At 31.5% G+C, this 18,817-nt stretch overlaps 1 protein-coding gene across 1 annotated transcript; it reads left to right on the forward strand.

The window, feature by feature from the left end:
* Nucleotides 1-12,479: 12,479 nt before the first annotated feature.
* LOC102620675 (sugar transport protein 13) lies at nt 12,480-17,495 on the forward strand. Its single transcript, XM_006489297.4, has 5 exons — nt 12,480-12,771; nt 13,439-13,758; nt 15,124-15,248; nt 16,164-16,455; nt 16,548-17,495. Exons 1-5 carry the CDS (start codon nt 12,633-12,635, stop codon nt 17,244-17,246), a joined length of 1,575 nt encoding a protein of 524 aa, XP_006489360.1. The 5' UTR covers nt 12,480-12,632; the 3' UTR covers nt 17,247-17,495.
* The last annotated feature ends 1,322 nt before the right edge of the window (nt 17,496-18,817 follow it).

Here is an 18,817-nt window from a genome sequence, read left to right on the forward strand (position 1 = left end):
CTAGTATCTAAAAATAATAATTACATTTCATATTATTATTTAAAACAAGCTCCAAGAGAAGATATTCATTTCATTCACCACCATAAGCACCCATCCAACACAATGCCTATAATAATAATTAAGATTAATATTTTTAAATACTAATTCGAAGAAAAATGCCTTTAGTTTTCTTTAGATTATGACTTTAGAATAGGATATAGGCCATATACACACATACACAACTTTGAGCCTTTAGCTATTTGGTAATTTAATTAATGACATTATTTTCTTTATACATTTTTATATTAAAATTAAATTAAAAATATTTGAAAAAAATATTGCGGGTTTGGTGGATATCCATGCGGGTATCCACCAGATATGAGGTTAATACCAAACCCACCCGCATCCATGTGCGGGTTTTAATTTATAATACTAAACCCGCCCGCAACGGATAAAATTACCCGCAACGGGCGGGTTTTGGCGGGTGGGTTTGGGCGGGTTTGCGGGTTTGCGGGTTTGCGGGTACAATTGCCATCCCTACTCACCACCCATCAATTAAATAATGAATTAGAAAGTACAACTGTTTTATTATATCTATATGTGCATACACAATCAACAAGTCCTATTATACACACATCACTATTAAAAAATATATATATTCTTGATTTGAATTTGTCTGCAAATTTTAAACGACAAGGCAATCGATTATTATAATAACTATGAAATCTTAAGGTATGATCTCGTATCAGCCATGTAATATACAAAATAGTAAAATGTACCATACATTTAAAAAATCATGTCAAAAAGAAAAAAAAAAAAAGAGCATACATTTAAAACATGAATACGGTTGGTTTCAAAGGTTACCGTCTAATAAAAACATTACATATTATGTCTTATTTTATTATTGTAATATTTGTTGAAGAAACCACTAAATTGAAAAAGTTTAAACTGTTAGCATTAAAAAATATGTTTTAGTAAGACTCCTTATTTGAAATGTGGATAAAGTCGAGAACATGAAAGTGCTAAAAGAAATTGAACAAGCTCCCTCACATGAAATGTGAGTAAAGACCATAGTTTAAAAATAATTCAAGAAATTAAAATAAAATTTATACGTGAGAGAAATCGAACACGAGACTTTAGTCTTAATACGATATTAAAAAAAAAATCATCATTTTGAACAAAAAAAAAAGGAAGAAAAAGAAGAAGGCCATTAAACAAGAAAATTAAGAAAAGATTATGGTATTAAAGATGAGTTTGGACTCTGTTATTAAGCTTTTAGTCGAGATAATGCATCATCTATACAGCATAATTTAGCATTAGCGAAGCTAATTTTCGTAGGCCCCCTAAGCTCTTTCTGGCGGTGAGGGGTCCACGAAGATGAAATATTGAAAATATTTTGTAGACCCAAAAATTATATTAGTCATTCACTTTAAAATAATTTGACGGGAGGAACAAAATGTTCATGTGAAAAAGTCCACAGAGTGGGACAAAGCGTGTGGGTATAACATACAGTGACTTTTACACCACTATGAGCTCTAGAGTATCACTTTTCTTTTACACTTTTTTTCTTTTATTTTCTGTTTATCCACAAGAATCTTTTTATCATTTTATATATATTTATCAAAGCGAATTAACTCAAAATATGCAGAACATTTATGAATTAGATAGAAACTATTTAAATATATGATAAGATGTTATATTCTTTCTTTATCATTGGATCCCTATTTGGAATTTTTTTTTTTTAATTTGTAACTAACAATACAAAACAAATTCTTCGAGAGAGTCTCGAATTTTTAATTTATGTAATATAATATAATATAATATGAAATATAATAATGTTGAGGGTTTATTTTATTTTTTATGTTGGAATTTGGATCATTTTGACCTAACCTCGCCGTGATTAATATTTTTTATTCGGAAAAAATAAATTAATGACAGTAGTGGCTTACGACAAGCTCCCTTGTGCTCTATATTACTAAAGGGCCAAAAAAAAAAAAAAAAGGCAGAGAGACAGAATTATCCTTTTTATTTAAATCACAAGATCCGAGCTCATGTTATGGACAAAAAGGATTGAAGGACCCAATCGAGTTGCCAAGGGGGATGCACGTGTGATCGCCACGTGGATGATACCCCACGTGCGACACCAGGGAAAGTGCCGGAAGGGCGGTGCGAAATGTGTGAATGGTGGTGATTTTTTGTGAATGGTTATCTTGTCACCTTTTGGTGTTGGTGACGTAGTGGGGAGATTGTTGGTGTGCTTTGGCTTTTACAGGTGTCGATCAATCAATGGTCTGTGATTTTGCTTTGTTATTAACATTCGACCTTTTTGGTGGGAGAAACTAGGGAACGGCGTTTTGTTTGGCTTAGAGCCCAAGCCATTTCCCGTAACCGTATGGGTTACCATCAATAAGTAACACAATCAAATGGGTCATTGAGTCAAATATTTCATGGTTTCAAAAGTAATATGAGAACGACGCCCCCCCTAATCCTTTACATATCAGTAAAATCCTCCTAATAGGAACAAAAAAATTTGACTTGTTACCGTCACTGTCGTAGAGTCGTAAGTTGAATTCTTAATCAAAACAAGTTGCAAAGACATTTAACACCGTTTTATCGATTTGGAATCACTCTTAATACAAATCAATGCATTTCTCATACGTTAAACCAAAAACCTCTTAACGTTGAAGTATAAATCTAAGTTGTGCTCATCATCGATGCAAAGTTGGTGAGCTGATATTTTTTTATTAAAACAATTTCCATCTCATGTTTAATAGCACTATATTGAGTTCGAATATCTCACAATTGGAATTGACACTTCCCTTGACATCAAAGCAAATTTCTCTTACTTAATATAAAGCGTAAATTTGAGTTGTGTTTATCACCTAGACAAATTTGGCAAGTTGATATTTTTAGTCAAAAGAAGTTTTGACATATGTTTAATAGCATATCAACATTCAAAATCAACTATTATTTGGATATTGTTAATTGAATTATGTGCACGACGTAACATTATCATTAAGTTGTCATTTATTACGTGTTGTAGTTGTTTTTATCATCTCTCTATTACATTTTTGTCACATCAATTTGAATGTAAAATTTGTATCTTTGTGTAAATCTAGCACAACGCCTCACATTTCCTAACCCAAAACATTAGATAAAGTCAGTAGATGAGAGAAGTGACAAGAAGAAGATACAATTTCCTTTTTCCCCCTTTAAAGGAGAAGAAGATACACGGCAATATAGCAATTCCAATGCTAGGTTATGAATTGCCATGCGTGAGAATAAATTTTTACCTTTAATTTGTCAATGGGCTTTTGGAAAAAGAATATGGACCGATGGCCCTTTCATAATTTCCCATCTTTGGGGCCTCTAGGCTACTGCTACTCAGTTTATTCATTAATATTTTACTCATTTTCCTTAATTAATTTATTTTTTTGAGAGATTCCTTAATTGTATTGTGATTACAGATATTACACTGCTGATTTGAAAAAAAAAAAGTGGTAATCTTATGATATAAGATATGTCTAATATTTTATGAAACTCGTGAAGATCTTTGACAATATTTAAGATGTTTTTTTGTTAATTTACAGGTGCGCTTTCTGTAACTTTTCACGTGGATTTCGTCTAATAAATGTTTTGTAAATAGAGATTTAACAAGAATATTTTGGTTATTTGATCATCAATCTTCTTTTTGAGAAAATTATAAAATTACATTAATTTACAAGTTTTTTTTAATGATTATGCTATTTCAAAATTAAAAATTATGAATAAATATATATATTAATTTAGATAAACGAACACCGTAAAAGACTCCACCACATAGGTCTGTTTCAATTCTATAAAAAAATCTTTATCCATTAATTTGGGATAAATAAAGTACTTTGGTTTTAGTTGAGAAATATAGATTTCATAGAATAAGAACAGATCAAATTTGGTATTAGAAAAGCTCTTTTAATGGGGGGAATCATATCAAATTACTTTATTTATCTTTTTTTTTTTTGGGTAAATATCATATCTTGATAATATATAATATCTCAATTAAGAGCTATTCCGAATTGGAAAGTTAGAGATAAGGTCATCTGATTATAAATTCTTCAATCTATGCAAGGTATCAATAGTCGATTCTAAAAAATATTTTAGGCAAGATTCTGTTACGTAAAAATAAAAAGGTAGCTGATTAAGTGAAACAATTTGGTCCAAGTTTCTTTTAGATTTTGCAATTATTATTATATGGTACAATAAGATAAGAACATAGAACAAAAACGTGTCTAACTTAGGGGGTGTTTGATATATATATACTTTTAATCAAAATGAGATCAAGTTTCATATAGCAGTAATAATTTCGAAAAATCCTCTCATATTTTATTAAGTTTAGGAAATTAAAACAAAATAAAAAAATTAAATAATATATGTAGAATTAATTAGCATAGAACAAAATAAAATTTTGTACTACAATTATATTTATTATAGGCATTTAAGTAATTCATTTGTACTAATTATATTTTACAACCCAAAATATAAAGAACAAAAAAAAAAAGTACTTTTATCCTATTACAAAGAGAGATAGGGTTGTTGAGTAGTTACATTAATGGTGCGTTTACTTCATGGGAATGAGAATGTGGTGGAATGGGAATGTGGTGGAATGAGAATGGAATGGGAATGAGAATGAGCTGGAATGTAAATGAGAAATGGGAATGAGAATCAATTTACCAAAATACCCATAGTATTAATAATTAAAAAAATTAATTTATCAATATTAACAGTATTATCATTATTAACATTTATTATTATTATTATTATTAAATTTTATTAACTTTATTATTTTAGTTATTATTAATTATTGTTATTATTATTTTTATTAATATTATCATTATTAACAATAAAAATAATGATAATAATAAATGATATTAATAAAAATAATATTAATAAAAAATGTTAATAATGATAATATTAATAAAAATAATAATAACAATAATTAATAGTAACTAAAATAATAAAACTTAATAATAATAATAATAAATGTTAATATTAAAAAAATATTAACAGTAAGTAATAATAACTAAAATAATAAAGTTAATAATAATAATAATAATAATAATAATAATAATAATAAATGTTAATAATGATAATATTAATAAAAATAAAAATTATTAATAATAACTAAAATAATAAAGTTAATAAAATTTAATAATAATTATTATTATTAATGACATTTAAAATAATAAAATTATATGTGATTTGAATAAGGGTAATTTAGGAAATATGAAAAAATTATAAGGATAGAAAAGTAAATTTATATTTCATTCTCAACCCCCCATGGGAATGAGATTCTCATTCTTTATTCACAAATTGTATGGGACCCACATAATTTATTCTCATTCTCAAATTCAATTTTGTCAAGTAAACATAACTTTGATTCTCATTCTTCCATTCTCATTCCTTATTCCAAGAAGTAAACACACTATAAAAGAAAAAAAAAAGATAAGGTATAGAAGAAATAAAACTGAAGGGATAAGGTGAAATAATAGTGGAAATAATAATAATGGTGGGTCAGTACCAACTTTTTGCCTTGCCCTTTGTCAATCGAACTCTGAAGAGAGCGCGCGACGTTTTTAAGTTTTCTTTATAAAAGTTTGTAAATAAAAATATTTTGTTCTCTAATTTTGTATATTAATTATTTAAAAAATGGCTTAACCAAACGTACCCAACCAAAAATGTTACCAAAGGCACTCTTAATTTTGCTTCAAATATAACTACCAAGCTATTGTAAAATTAAAAGTGAAATGCTTTAAAAACATTTGTGTGCGGCATTTTCAGTATTAATATATATATATATATATATATATAAATATTTTTTTTTGGGGTGGGAAGGTGGTGGGGTTAAAGAAGTCGATGAAGAAGCTATTCATAGTAGACAAAGTCAATGAAGTCGTGCACGTAAAGTAAGTGACAAATGAAAAAAACTCATCAAATTAGAAATGATAATGGAGTGGTCACAGTCAAAGGTGTATATAATGAGACAGGGACACAGCTACTGCTATAAATGTGGACCAAGCAAAATTGCCGTTTTATTCTTAACTGAAACCCAACTGTCAATTGTGTTTATTATTGTTCAAATTGCGGATAGAAACTTGGAAAGGAAGAAGGCAAGCGAGAGATTGTCGAGGCAACAATCCCTCTGTGGTCCTCTCCTGTTCCTTTCTTAGCAAAATCGGCGTTCGAACATTTTCCCTTCTCAGTTTTCAATTTCTGCTTGGCTTCTAATTTCAAGTTCCCACCGAGGGATTTGTTCTTTGCGTCCCTTTTTAGTCAATTTGACACGCGTCTTGGCTCTCTTGATCACTTCATGTTGCGGACCGTTCACTTTCCTTTTTCAATTATTATCCCATTTACCAATTACGAAACACGTGCATGGTTAATGACTTAATTCAGTCAGGTGAATTGACACCCTTCCCATTGTAGAGAGCAATGGCTCCAGTTTTTTCATTGAGTGGATGCATATTACTTAAATATTTATAATGCTCATTACACAATGTAAAATATTATTTTCTATATTTCTGAGGGCAGTAGTTTAAGTTTCCTTGAAGGTTCATTTCTTTCCTATAACTATTTTATAGAAATGGGTAAATTTTCTATATGTAAATTTCCGAACTAAGTTCAATGAATATGATGGACCCCTAATGCTATATTGACAACAAAAAAAAAAAATGAGGATAATTGAGTTATCCTCATATTTTGATGAAAACATAAAAAGACTAAATATACAAGAGAAATTATCAATAAACTTATTGTTTGTTAATACATTTTAGCCTTTTTATCAAAAAATTTAACTTAATTTTTCATCAAAATGGCATTTCCCATTTACAACTAACTTAAAAAAAAAAATCACTAACGCCACCAATTTGAAAGAATCAAGATTAAGGCTCTCCCTCTGATATAGCTTTTTAAATAAAACTTTTTAAATAGAGCTTTTGTTAGTGAAGATTTTATAAGTAGAGATTTTACTAAAAAAAAATTAGTTGTTTAGTTGTTAATGAGAGCTTTTATAAAAAATTATAAAATTACTTTAATAGGCAATCTATTTAAATTTATTTTATAAAAGGAATGAAATAAGAATATGAAATAAATAAAGGACATTTTAGACATTTTAAAACAACTTTTGCTGGTAAAGGAAAAATAACTTATTTAATTTTCAAAAACTCTACTAAAAAAAAAACCAAACAACAAAAGAAAAAAAATTATGGAACTAAATAATCACCTATAGCCATTAAATAAGTCTCACTAAACAGGTGTTAAGCATATTAACGTATAATTAACAATTATGGATGAGATAATGCACCAGCTTCACTGGTGATGGGCCTCGGTTGGGCTTCCTTGATTTTCTATATGGCCTTTTCATGGGCCTATTCTATCAGTGAATATTCTTAATCTTCACTGAAAGAATATGCGAATGGCAAAAATCTTTTACTACAACTCCAATGCCACTTAAAACAACAATACCCTCAAAAAGGGCGAAAATTAAAATTTTATTTTCCAGATATCGAGTATCGAACCTTCTTGCAAAGTGGTGGCAGCAACACTTTTTTTCTTTTCTTTTCTTTTTTTCATTTTCTTTTTCAAAGATCTGATAATTATTCTTCACTGTGTAATACTTATCACGATAAAGACAAAACCAGATCACACGAGAAATGAACCCAAATTTCAAAAAGAAACAACTTGAATCATCATGGCGGTGTTTGATGGAGTCAATCCACCACGATATTTTTTTATTTTTTGCTTGAGGTTAATGTTTTAATGACTCAGATGATTGTCGTCTTTTCTGATAATTATTTGATCCAGTTAGTTTACTGATTATATAAAAAAGGAGTTTTTAATTGGTAAAAGAATGTAACGGGTTAATACTTTAGGATTAGTGGGTTTGCACGCTTTCTAGGTCAACCCCATTTTCCTTCTCTTTTCTTTTCTTTTCTTTTCTTTTTTAATGATCATTTTAATCTCGTGTATGAATTAATCAGCTAGTTTAATACAAACAATCCCATCTAATCGAATTCTTAATAAGTCCACTTTTGCATATTGCAAATTGATCATCATCTTATAGTACATAGTTTCATTCATGAAAGAAAAAAAAAAATTCTACGTTGATGAAAATCATCATAATTAAAAGATAAATAACGATTATATGCTTTAGTTTTTAGATTGAAGAAAAGTTATATATCATCTTCCTTCAATAGAGAATTTCTTTTCAATCAACAAAAAATTATCTCTTCAATCTCTTGGACAAGTTTAAATATTATTTTCTATTATTCCTTTTGTGTCAACTCTAAATTTCTCACTATAGTATCATAGTAAGTTTGACCCAAAAGTTTTTTTTTTTTTTTGGGTTGAAATTCTAAGGTTGAATATGAAAATAAATTCAACCTTAGAATTTATTATGACGTGTACTATAGTATCATAGTACACGTCGTCACATTGGAGTTTGGAGGTTGGTCAATTCATATACAACCAGTATTCATACTCTGAATAAATTCATTTTTTATCATCTCTTTTTTTTTTGTTGTTGGGTTCAAATTAACTATAGTATAAATAATCTCTATCCAAAAATCTCAATCTTTTAAAAAATTCTCATGAACAGTGCTTGAAATGGCGGCCTCTTAAAAATGAAGTCCACAAATCGCACATGAATTTGATTTAAACTTTCGGCTGCTCCCTTGATCACCCAATCCATTCACAAATCATCTCGAATCTCCTCCTCTCCTTTGATCATTTTGCATTCACTAAAAACCTAAAAGCACATACTTGTGTGCTTTTGCTTGTGAATGCCAGAAAAAAAGTTATTGCTTTTTACACCATGCATCTCTATCCTTTTAACCTTATCCAAAAAAAAAGAAAAAGACGCAACCAAATTCCAAATTCCAAATTCCACACTCCAAAACAAAACCTTTAGAATCGCTTCTATCGTTCTCTCTCGGACCACCCGTTCTGTGTGGTCAAATTTGGTGCCTCCGTCGCCAATTTACATATCAATTAAAGCCATCACACGCATGCGTATGATATGACGTCATTTCCTTAAAATATTTGAAATAAGACCAAATTGAGGTGATTACCATACGCAATCGTTTATAAAATTTTATTCACTTTTTATAATTAAACCCCATGCAAATGAGTCATGCCAAGATAATAATTTTCATAGACCAATTGACGAGTACGAAATTTAGGTGATGAATCATTCGTGAAAACAATCACAATAAATTTTTGGGTATCCAGCATACTGTTGAACTTTCCATTAAAATATTCATTATCTCCCTATAATTAATTTTATGATTAATAATTCTAGTTGACATTGGCCTAAACTTTTTCTTTAATTTTTTTAAAAGAGTGCACATTATTTTTTTATTTTTTATTTATTAAACAAGCGCACATGAGTGATATGGTGTGTCCATTTCATTTAGTGCTTGTATCATTATTAAAAATAAAACTATTTACTTTATTCATTTTTTAGTTTTACATATATGATCGTTTTAATGATTAGATTAAACAAATGGATTAAATGATAAGGTCGTTGGAGAGTTATCATCAGGAAAATTATTTATCATTAATAAATCGCTTTTTTTTTCTTTCTAGTTACAATTTAGTGGGAAAGAAGGAAACGGTCGTTGGTTTGATCATTAAATGTCTGCAATTTCAAGTTGTGTTTGGGAAGCCATTGATGGTAGGGATGGTAAAAATTTCCAAGGGATGGGTATCTTCGGGGATTTTTCCCATTCGGAGAGGGTATGAGGATAATTTCATACCCAATTTCTTATTCGGGGAAGAGACGGAGAAAATATTTTATCCAATTTCTTATTCGGGGAGGGGACGGGGATGAGGTGGAATCCCCATCCCCTACCAATTTCCTCATTTTAATTTTATTTTTTAAAATTATTAGTAAATAAATTATAAAATTTGAATTATAAAATTATAAATATTGGTAAAAATAACAATATCAAAATATTTATATTATTAAATTTTTAGACCTAATTAACTAATTAAAGTCCTAAATTTTTATTTAGGACATTAAAAAAACCGGGTAAATTCTATTAGCCCAAAAATTTTGTTTTAATTTTAATATTCAGCAAATATTTTAAATTTAAATATATTTTTTATTTATTTTTAGATATTATAATTGCCCACAGCGAATCACAATTTTAATATCTAATATAATCTAATATTTGTTCTTTATTTGCTTCGACTTAGCTATTGTGCTGTAAAGGAAATAATCCACATTTATAAAGTGTCCACGCCACAATTGAAAAAGTTAATTTTGAATCTAAATTCAATTTTATTTGTAATAATTTTGTATTAGACTATTAATTTATTCATGATAATTTGTATCCCTTGCATATTGCGTTACTTACTAATTTAATGTATGTAACTTTTGTCATGGATATTAATGTAAGATAATATGATTAACTCAAAATTGAAAATAAAAAATATATATTAATTATTCGGGGATGGGGGATCTTCGAGAATCTCCTGTTATTATTCGGGGAGAGGATGAAAATTCTCTCAAATAATTATGACGGGGATAAAGAGGAGACGAGAACATACGTAAAATATCAGAGATGGATACGGAGAGATTGGTCCCCTCCCCTCCCCTCCCCGTTGCCATCCCTAATTGATGGGTTCATTGACATTATTGTAATTGTGGAAAAGTTACTTGTTTTCTTCTCCCCAATAATTATCTCTCACTGTCATTAGATCAGATTTAAGCGGACTCGGATCCTAGGAATTCGGATAAATCTCGTTCTTCACAGAGCCAAATTTGGCTTGAAATCAGGCTTCATTTTGAGCTTGTAATAGAGATGTGATCTTCACCCAACACATTATAGTAAATTCCAATTACGTCTAAAAAATCATGGGTACTCGAATCACGTAACTTCTGGTTTAGAATGAAAGCACAAGCATTCTCCTCTAATGTGACCAGTACTTCCTACTTGGAACTTCGATATTTGAATTCAACACGTTAAACTCTCTCTGTTTTGTCTCATTACAAAAATTAGAAAACATATGATCTTAAAAGAAAGATAATATTATAAAATTTTCCTATAGGGTTAGATTCATTTTGAGGAGGAAAAAACGGTTAAAGAGTGGTAAAATTTTTGCCGCCACACGTGGATGAATTAAATGGTAGTTTTTTTTTTCCGCTTAAAAGAAGAAACATTGATCACCTACAAAAGTAATAACATGAATATTTTTAGTTGCTTTTGAAAATATGAGAAACAATTGAAAATTATTGATTCCTAGCTAAGAACTAAGGTTTTGTTTAGAATTAAGGTGATGTAACTACTGTGAAAAAATATTGTAACTATAAAAAAAAAATATTATATAGTAAACATAAATTTTAAATAATAATTTTAACAAAATTATTAAAGATATAATATATTTTTCATCATACAAATAAAAAACTTATATCATTATAACTTTTAAACTATAATAACTAACATTTATCAAATATTTTAATATTATAATTTTTAAGTTACAATCATCGTGTTATGTTGCCATAATATGATTATGGTTTGATATAGTCTAAATACAAAATTAGATGTAGTAAAAACCAAGGAAAGAAAAGAAGTAAATATAGATCAAGACAAAAAGCAGAATTTTGTTGTCACTCAACCACTGATTATAATAACGTAACACAACGACAAGCAATCACGTAACCCGAAACTGATACCGCCAGTCCAGTAACTCCATTTTTAAGCATTCAAAAACAATTAATAAAAAATGAGCGCCCATAGAGTCGGCACAACTATTGTGTAACAACTCAAACTAAAGAAAAAAAAAATATATTTTTTTTTTCAAACCCGGTGGATGATTAAATGATATTAATGACAATAAAACATACATTTTCAAATCCAATGGATCAAACAGAATCAAATCAATATGAGTAGGGGCCACCATCAACACCTTTGATTTTTCTTGCTACCCGCACATTTTTTTATCGGATCAAATGTGCAAGTTTTCTCCCCCAACTGGCCTTTATCAAGCAGACCACAAATTACACATTGTTTGCCCATCGACATTCAACTTGTTTGCTTGACCAAAAGCTATAACCCACAGGCGAGTGTACAACGCACCACTGCTAGCCCAGCATTTTCAAATTCTACTCATTTCACCTGCTGAACATTTTTTCAACACACAGAATTAAATATTAAATTAAGAGAAAAAAAAATAAAAAAGAGATTTGTGATTTCACACCTAGCTGGAAATAATAGGAGCCGTTGGTTGACTAGCCAGCCAGCCAGCCAGCCAGCCGACGTTGAAAATTCTCACTTAAATATATGACTGTTTATGTTACGTACAAACAATATCCATTAGAATACAAAACAATTTTTTTAAAAAACTCCGCCACGTGTAAATATCCTGATGGTGGGGCCCCACTGTAAACTGCATCATCCCATTTTCGTACCTCCTGCATTGCTGAAGTCTCTATATATAACACACACACACACACACCACTCTCTCATTATCACATACTTCATCTCACAATAATCTCTTCATCTTCTTCTTGTTCTTCTTCTACTTCTTCTTCTACTTCTTCTTGTTCTTCTTCGTAATTACGCTTAACGAGAGAATTAGAATTGGAATATCGTTTCGGTTTTTGATAATTAAGGATGCCAGGTGGTGGATTCTCGGCGTCCGTGCCGCCGGCCGGAGTCGAGTTTGAGGCCAAGATCACGCCGATTGTTATCGTTTCATGCATAATGGCCGCCACTGGAGGCCTCATGTTTGGCTACGATGTTGGCGTTTCTGGTAATTTTTTTATTATCTTTTTTTTTCAAATTTTTTTTTATATTTAGATTTCTTTTTAATAAAAAATTTATGTTATTGTAGAGAAAATGATCATCAAGTTATGATGCATAATCTGGTTGTAGTTTTTGAAAGTACTTTTTTTTTTCTTTTCCTTTAAAAAAAAGGCCTTTTATATAAGGTTTCTGGTGACTCAAACACTCTAAAAATTTTTTATGAAGAATTTTTGAAAATTGATTGAATATAAAAAAAAAATCAATAAGTTCATCCTTTGGTTGAGCGTAAATCTGGAAAATAAAAAAAAAATAATGCAAAGGCAAGTTTCTCCCGCCAAAGTGGAGATCCTAGCAAGCTGGATATCTTTCAACTTTTCAGCTGTGAAATTACTAAAATATTGGGAGTAGTAAGTCATAGCAACAGGGTATTTGTGGAATTTCGTGTTTTTGTTGCGGTTGTTTGTTGCTTTATCGTTGCGGTTGTTGGTTGCTTTGTCGGTGAAGCTTGGTCGATCGTTATGCCGTTACTGCGACGGCCAATAAACTCTCCATACCGTCTCAATGATCTTGCTAACTTGCGCCACGAAAAAGTAAAAAAAAAAAAAACCAGATAGAAAGAATTTATAGTTTAAATCTCAGGAACTAATTTAAAATTAATTTTGAATTTGATGCAGGGGGAGTGACGGCGATGCCACACTTCTTGAAGAAGTTCTTTCCAGTAGTGTATAGGAGGACACAGCAAGGGGATGATAGCAATTACTGCAAGTACGATAATCAAGGGCTACAATTGTTCACATCATCCTTGTACTTGGCCGGCTTAACTGCCACCTTCTTTGCATCATACACAACTAGGAGGCTTGGCAGGAGGCTGACCATGCTGATTGCTGGTATCTTCTTCATTGCTGGTGTTGCCTTTAATGTTGCTGCCCAGAACCTTGCCATGCTCATCGTTGGAAGGATCCTGCTTGGTTGTGGGGTTGGTTTCGCTAATCAGGTCAGTTTCTCTTAATTTACTTGTTCTTGGTAGCCATTAAATATTTGGCAATCGTTGTTTATCAACTTGGTCTATTCCTTTAATACTTAATACCCAGTGATTAATTTAAAAGCCGCAACTCATAAATCTCAACAATATCCCAGATCCCCATAGTCTGTGATATACGTGCTAATTATTAATTAATATTCCATTATTTGGTTGGTATGGGTGTTTCACTCTATAGGCTTCGGGTTTTGGATATGTATAATGTGTAGCTATACATAATTGTCGGCAAGTAAGGAGTTAATTAAAGGCAAAAGATAGACCAAAAGCAAGGGTGTAATACGTTGTCTCCAGTTAAGGTGGCCTTATCAACATCATATTAATGAGGAATCAGATAAAGTCTACTACATTGTGTATGAACATCTCATATTTTTATGAATCACTACAGGCCTAAGTTGTGTTAAAATGATGCTAATACATATGGCATGTTTTTAGTCAAATCTTGGTTTAATTTATTTCTCTTATGAGAAGAAACCAATTTCTTTTTGGCACCTATCAATACCTGACTCACAGCGATTTTTTCCTGCATGAATATGTGAGGCCGGTGGGCGGTGGGGACAAGTGTCGCCCAAATTAGACTGCTAGTTGAGTCCGTCCATTGGACGCAAGAGGAGAGCTCATGAACCAAATTAGAGATTACGAAAATTACATAGCCTTTTTGTACCCAAAAGTCTTAGTCAACCCCCAATCATCCACAAAATTTTTTTCCATATCTTTTTGCATAAAATACCATTAAACTTTGGTGTCTCTTGGGTGATCGAGACTTTTGTTTTTATTATTGGCTTGATAAGATAAAGCATCTTATGATAATGATTTTTCAGCTTGGAGTTTAATAAAGAAAGTTCAATGAAAGAACTCCTTTTTTTATATCTTCCTTGCACTTGCAGAATCACTTTCCCTGTAAAAAGTCCTCCGTTTTTATTTTTTTTTGTTGAAAAACGTGATTATTGATGTAGACCTTGATTCAACTTTTTAGTCTTTACACCTTGTACATTTATCTTATCCTCTAGTAGTTACTTGGACCTGAAAATTCAACGGCCCATGTAAGAAATTGGGCATTTATGTTTATACAATTGCTTAATTTCAACAACCACATGAATAATAGTAATTAATTTAAGGCCAGAATGCTACCTTCTCGCTTAATATTATGCACTTGTAGGTAGTTCGTAGATTGACAGCAAAGACAAGGAAACATCTTATTATTTCTATTTTATATCAGATTGTGCTCTGATTTGCCAAGCTGTAGGCAATTACTAGTTAGGAAATTGTACATTTATTATCTGTTCCCATTTTGGTGACCTTTGCAATTTGAATATAAAACAGGCTGTGCCATTGTTCCTATCGGAAATTGCTCCAACAAGGATACGTGGAGGGCTTAACATACTCTTTCAGCTTAACGTCACCATCGGCATTCTTTTCGCCAACTTGGTCAATTATGGGACCTCGCAGTAAGTTCTCCACTTATTCATCTTTCTCTGCCCACAATTCTATATTTGTTTATTCTATATGATGAGAGAAAACGAAAAGGAATCTGTTAACATCTCCCTTGAATTTGACATTTCGTTAGTACATGGGTTTAATTTATTAGTTTTTATTATTCGTACGCGTGCCCTGTGGTGGAGCTTACTAAAGAGAAGAAGGGGCAATTGTTGGAAAACAACAGATTTTAATATTCAAATTACTAGTTCATCATTGAGGACTTTGCTTCCGTGGCTTATTCCGTTCCATAAACCATGCTTGACTGTGGAAATTAAGCAATTAGCTTGCACCATGCTTAAAGAGTCAATAATCAACTACAATAAGACAAATAAAATAATTGGTCGATGATGCTTGATTCCTGGATGGGTCTTTTTAATAATAGTACTTTCAGTTTAGTTTTGCTCACTCACAAGGCAGAGGCTGAGTCTGGGGTGGGTATCGCTTATTTAACAATTACTACTAACTATGTTTCTGTGCCTCTGATTATTATGCCACTGGTACTCGGTTTGAATTTTTATTTATTTATCTTTTTAAGTTGCTCCATTCAAATGGTTTTAATCTACAAGATTATCATAGTTCTTTGTGCCACTTCAGCTGGGTAGTTTAGGAATTTAATGAGCCACATCTACTCCAGTCCTAATAAGTTTAACCTTAAGTGACTATTAACTGTACAAGTAGGTAATGCTATATTAGCAGAATCTAAACCGGAAAAGTCTAATACTAGAGTTGAAACTTACAATGACAAACCTAGAATCTTAGCAGATAGTTAAGAAGATGTTGAGCCTGTGAATCAATTAATGTTGGCTTGATTCTAAAATTGATGAACTTGTATATGCTAAAATGTGACTGACAAATGTGTAACGTCATTATTTTTGCAACAACAGCATAAAAAGCCAATGGGGTTGGAGAATATCACTGGGCTTGGCTGGCATTCCTGCCGCTCTCCTGACCGTGGGATCCCTCCTGGTGACAGACACTCCTAATAGTCTTATTGAACGCGGTCGTTTCGAAGAAGGGAAGGCCGTGCTCAGAAAGATTAGGGGCACTGACAAGATTGAACCTGAGTTCTTGGAGCTTGTTGAGGCTAGTCGTATAGCCAAAGAAGTAAAGCACCCTTTCAGAAATCTGCTCAAGCGTAGGAACCGGCCCCAGCTTGTCATTGCTGTTGCCTTGCAGGTTAGTATTGTTCCAAACTAAATCCATTTGTTCACTACAAACACATCAGCATTTCACTGACATTTTATGCTTGTTGTTTGTATGTGTAACAGATCTTCCAGCAGTGTACAGGAATCAATGCGATCATGTTTTATGCCCCAGTCCTGTTTAAAACGTTGGGATTTGGCGGCAGTGCTTCTCTTTACTCAACTGTGATTACAGGGGCAGTTAACGTCCTCTCAACACTAGTATCAATCTACTCGGTGGACAAAGTGGGACGTCGGATGCTATTACTCGAAGCTGGAATTCAAATGTTCTTGTCTCAGACTGTGATAGCAATCATACTTGGAATTAAGGTTAAGGATCACTCGGAAGATTTACACACTGGCTTTGCCGTCCTAGTGGTTATTATGATTTGCACTTTCATCTCTGCCTTTGCTTGGTCTTGGGGACCTCTCGGATGGCTGATTCCCAGCGAAACATTCCCGTTAGAGACGCGATCAGCTGGACAGAGTGTTACTGTTTGTGTGAACTTGCTGTTCACTTTTGTGATAGCTCAGGCATTCCTTTCAATGCTCTGCCATTTCAAGTTCGGCATCTTCTTGTTCTTCTCCGGTTGGGTTTTGATCATGTCATGCTTTGTGTTTTTCTTGCTCCCCGAGACAAAGAATGTGCCGATTGAAGAGATGACTGAGAGAGTGTGGAAGCAGCATTGGTTGTGGAAGAATTTTATGGTTGACGATGGTTTTGATGATGATGAACCGAAGAAAAATGGGCATCGCAATGGGTTTGACCCCGTTTCCCAGTTGTAAATTTAAGAAGGCTTTAAATAATGATGTTGCTATAATAGAATTAATACGTATACGTTAGGTAAGAAATATATTGGTGGCGGTCTCTGTGTCATGAAGAAATTAGCGTACAATCCTTTGAGAGAGTGTTCGATCTGGAGCGCTGGCCTGCTATGTGCAACAAGGGATGTTTCAAAAGAGAAATCATTCGGTTTGATAATGATATCTGTAAGTGCAAACTTTTCGGAGCAATATAACTTTTTTGGTACAGAACCTTTGGAGCATGTTGGATTCCAATAACTTATTGCTAATTTGATCCAATAACTTAATAGATATTTCAGTACTCCCAATACGCTGATGATAAATCATTTTACTTTTTTACTCATATGAATTTATCGTATATTATTAGAATCAAGAGAAAACACTATTAAATTGGTGTTTGAGAAATTAACACTTTGTTTAGTATTAAATTACTGTAACTTTTAAATAAGAATTGTGGAGGAAAAAATATTATAATTATAAAATAAAAATTAATAATGTATAGTAAATATGATTTTTTAATTAAGAATAATTTTTGAAAAATAGTAAATATATTGTAAGCTTTTTATCATATAAATATGAAATCAAATTAACTTAGTTTTCAAGTCATATAAATTAATATTTACAAACATTTTAATATTATAGCTTACAGTTGTTTTAGTACTGTAGTTTTCTGTTGCCTTGCTTTAATACTAAAGGCACCATAAACATACATAGACATATACCTTTTAATGTATCGCTAAGGTTATCGATTGTGCTTATGAAGCTATATGTGAACAGACTTGAGCATAGAGCTTCTTCTAAGTCTCGGTTATCCCTCTACGCTCAAACCCGCCGATGTACCTTTTTCACCAACCCAACGTGACACTATATCCACGAATCTGACAACTCGTCTTTGATATGTCAAAGGAAAGATTGTACAAGAAGTGTTGGCTAACTAAATTAAAGATTTCATTAGAAAATAAATAAATAAACAAGACTACAGTTTTTTTAATTTGATAGAATGTATACATACACCTTGCTGTAGGAAAAGTGTAGAAAGCAAGGCAGATAACACCTTCCATGTATAAAGCAATATGGCTCCAATAATAAGAATGACATGATAATGGCTGCCGATATCACCATCATGGCACTCACCAATATTTTTAAAAAAGAAATCAATAAAATTATCTCCACCGGCAACACTAGCCAAAATATTTACATTCTTTCCTTTCCTTTCAAGGGTTCCAACCAATATATTAATATCGGATCATCATGCGGCCAACAGCTAGTAGCAGTAGTATTTGTAACTAACATATTGAAAATATTTTAATGTGTCTAGATTAGAAAATCACAATCATTTTCACTTCGATCTCAATCTTGCAATCTATTGAGATCACACAGTTCAGTCAAGAATTATACATCGTTTCTAATTAATATTTCAGGCAAATGGTATGAAATTCTTGAATCAACGGAGACTTTCTCAATTTATAAAAATCTCCAACGTAGAACGGTATGGCTCTAAATCTAAATCAAAACTTTTACACCAGACTGCAGTTGGGATAATTATTTCATGT

The sequence above is a fragment of the Citrus sinensis genome, chromosome 1, assembly GCF_022201045.2.
Source record: "Citrus sinensis cultivar Valencia sweet orange chromosome 1, DVS_A1.0, whole genome shotgun sequence".
NCBI classification, from domain to species: Eukaryota; Viridiplantae; Streptophyta; class Magnoliopsida; order Sapindales; family Rutaceae; genus Citrus; species Citrus sinensis.

What these genes read in the sequence shown, in the direction of transcription:
- LOC102620675 (XM_006489297.4), top strand. Translation starts at nt 12,633, where the DNA reads ATGCCAGGTGGTGGATTCTCGGCGTCCGTGCCGCCGGCCGGAGTCGAG. An exon ending in CTACGATGTTGGCGTTTCTG is followed by an intron (nt 12,772 to 13,438) that starts GTAATTTTTTTA and finishes AATTTGATGCAG; the next exon opens with GGGGAGTGACGGCGATGCCA. An exon ending in GTCAATTATGGGACCTCGCA is followed by an intron (nt 15,249 to 16,163) that starts GTAAGTTCTCCA and finishes TTGCAACAACAG; the next exon opens with CATAAAAAGCCAATGGGGTT.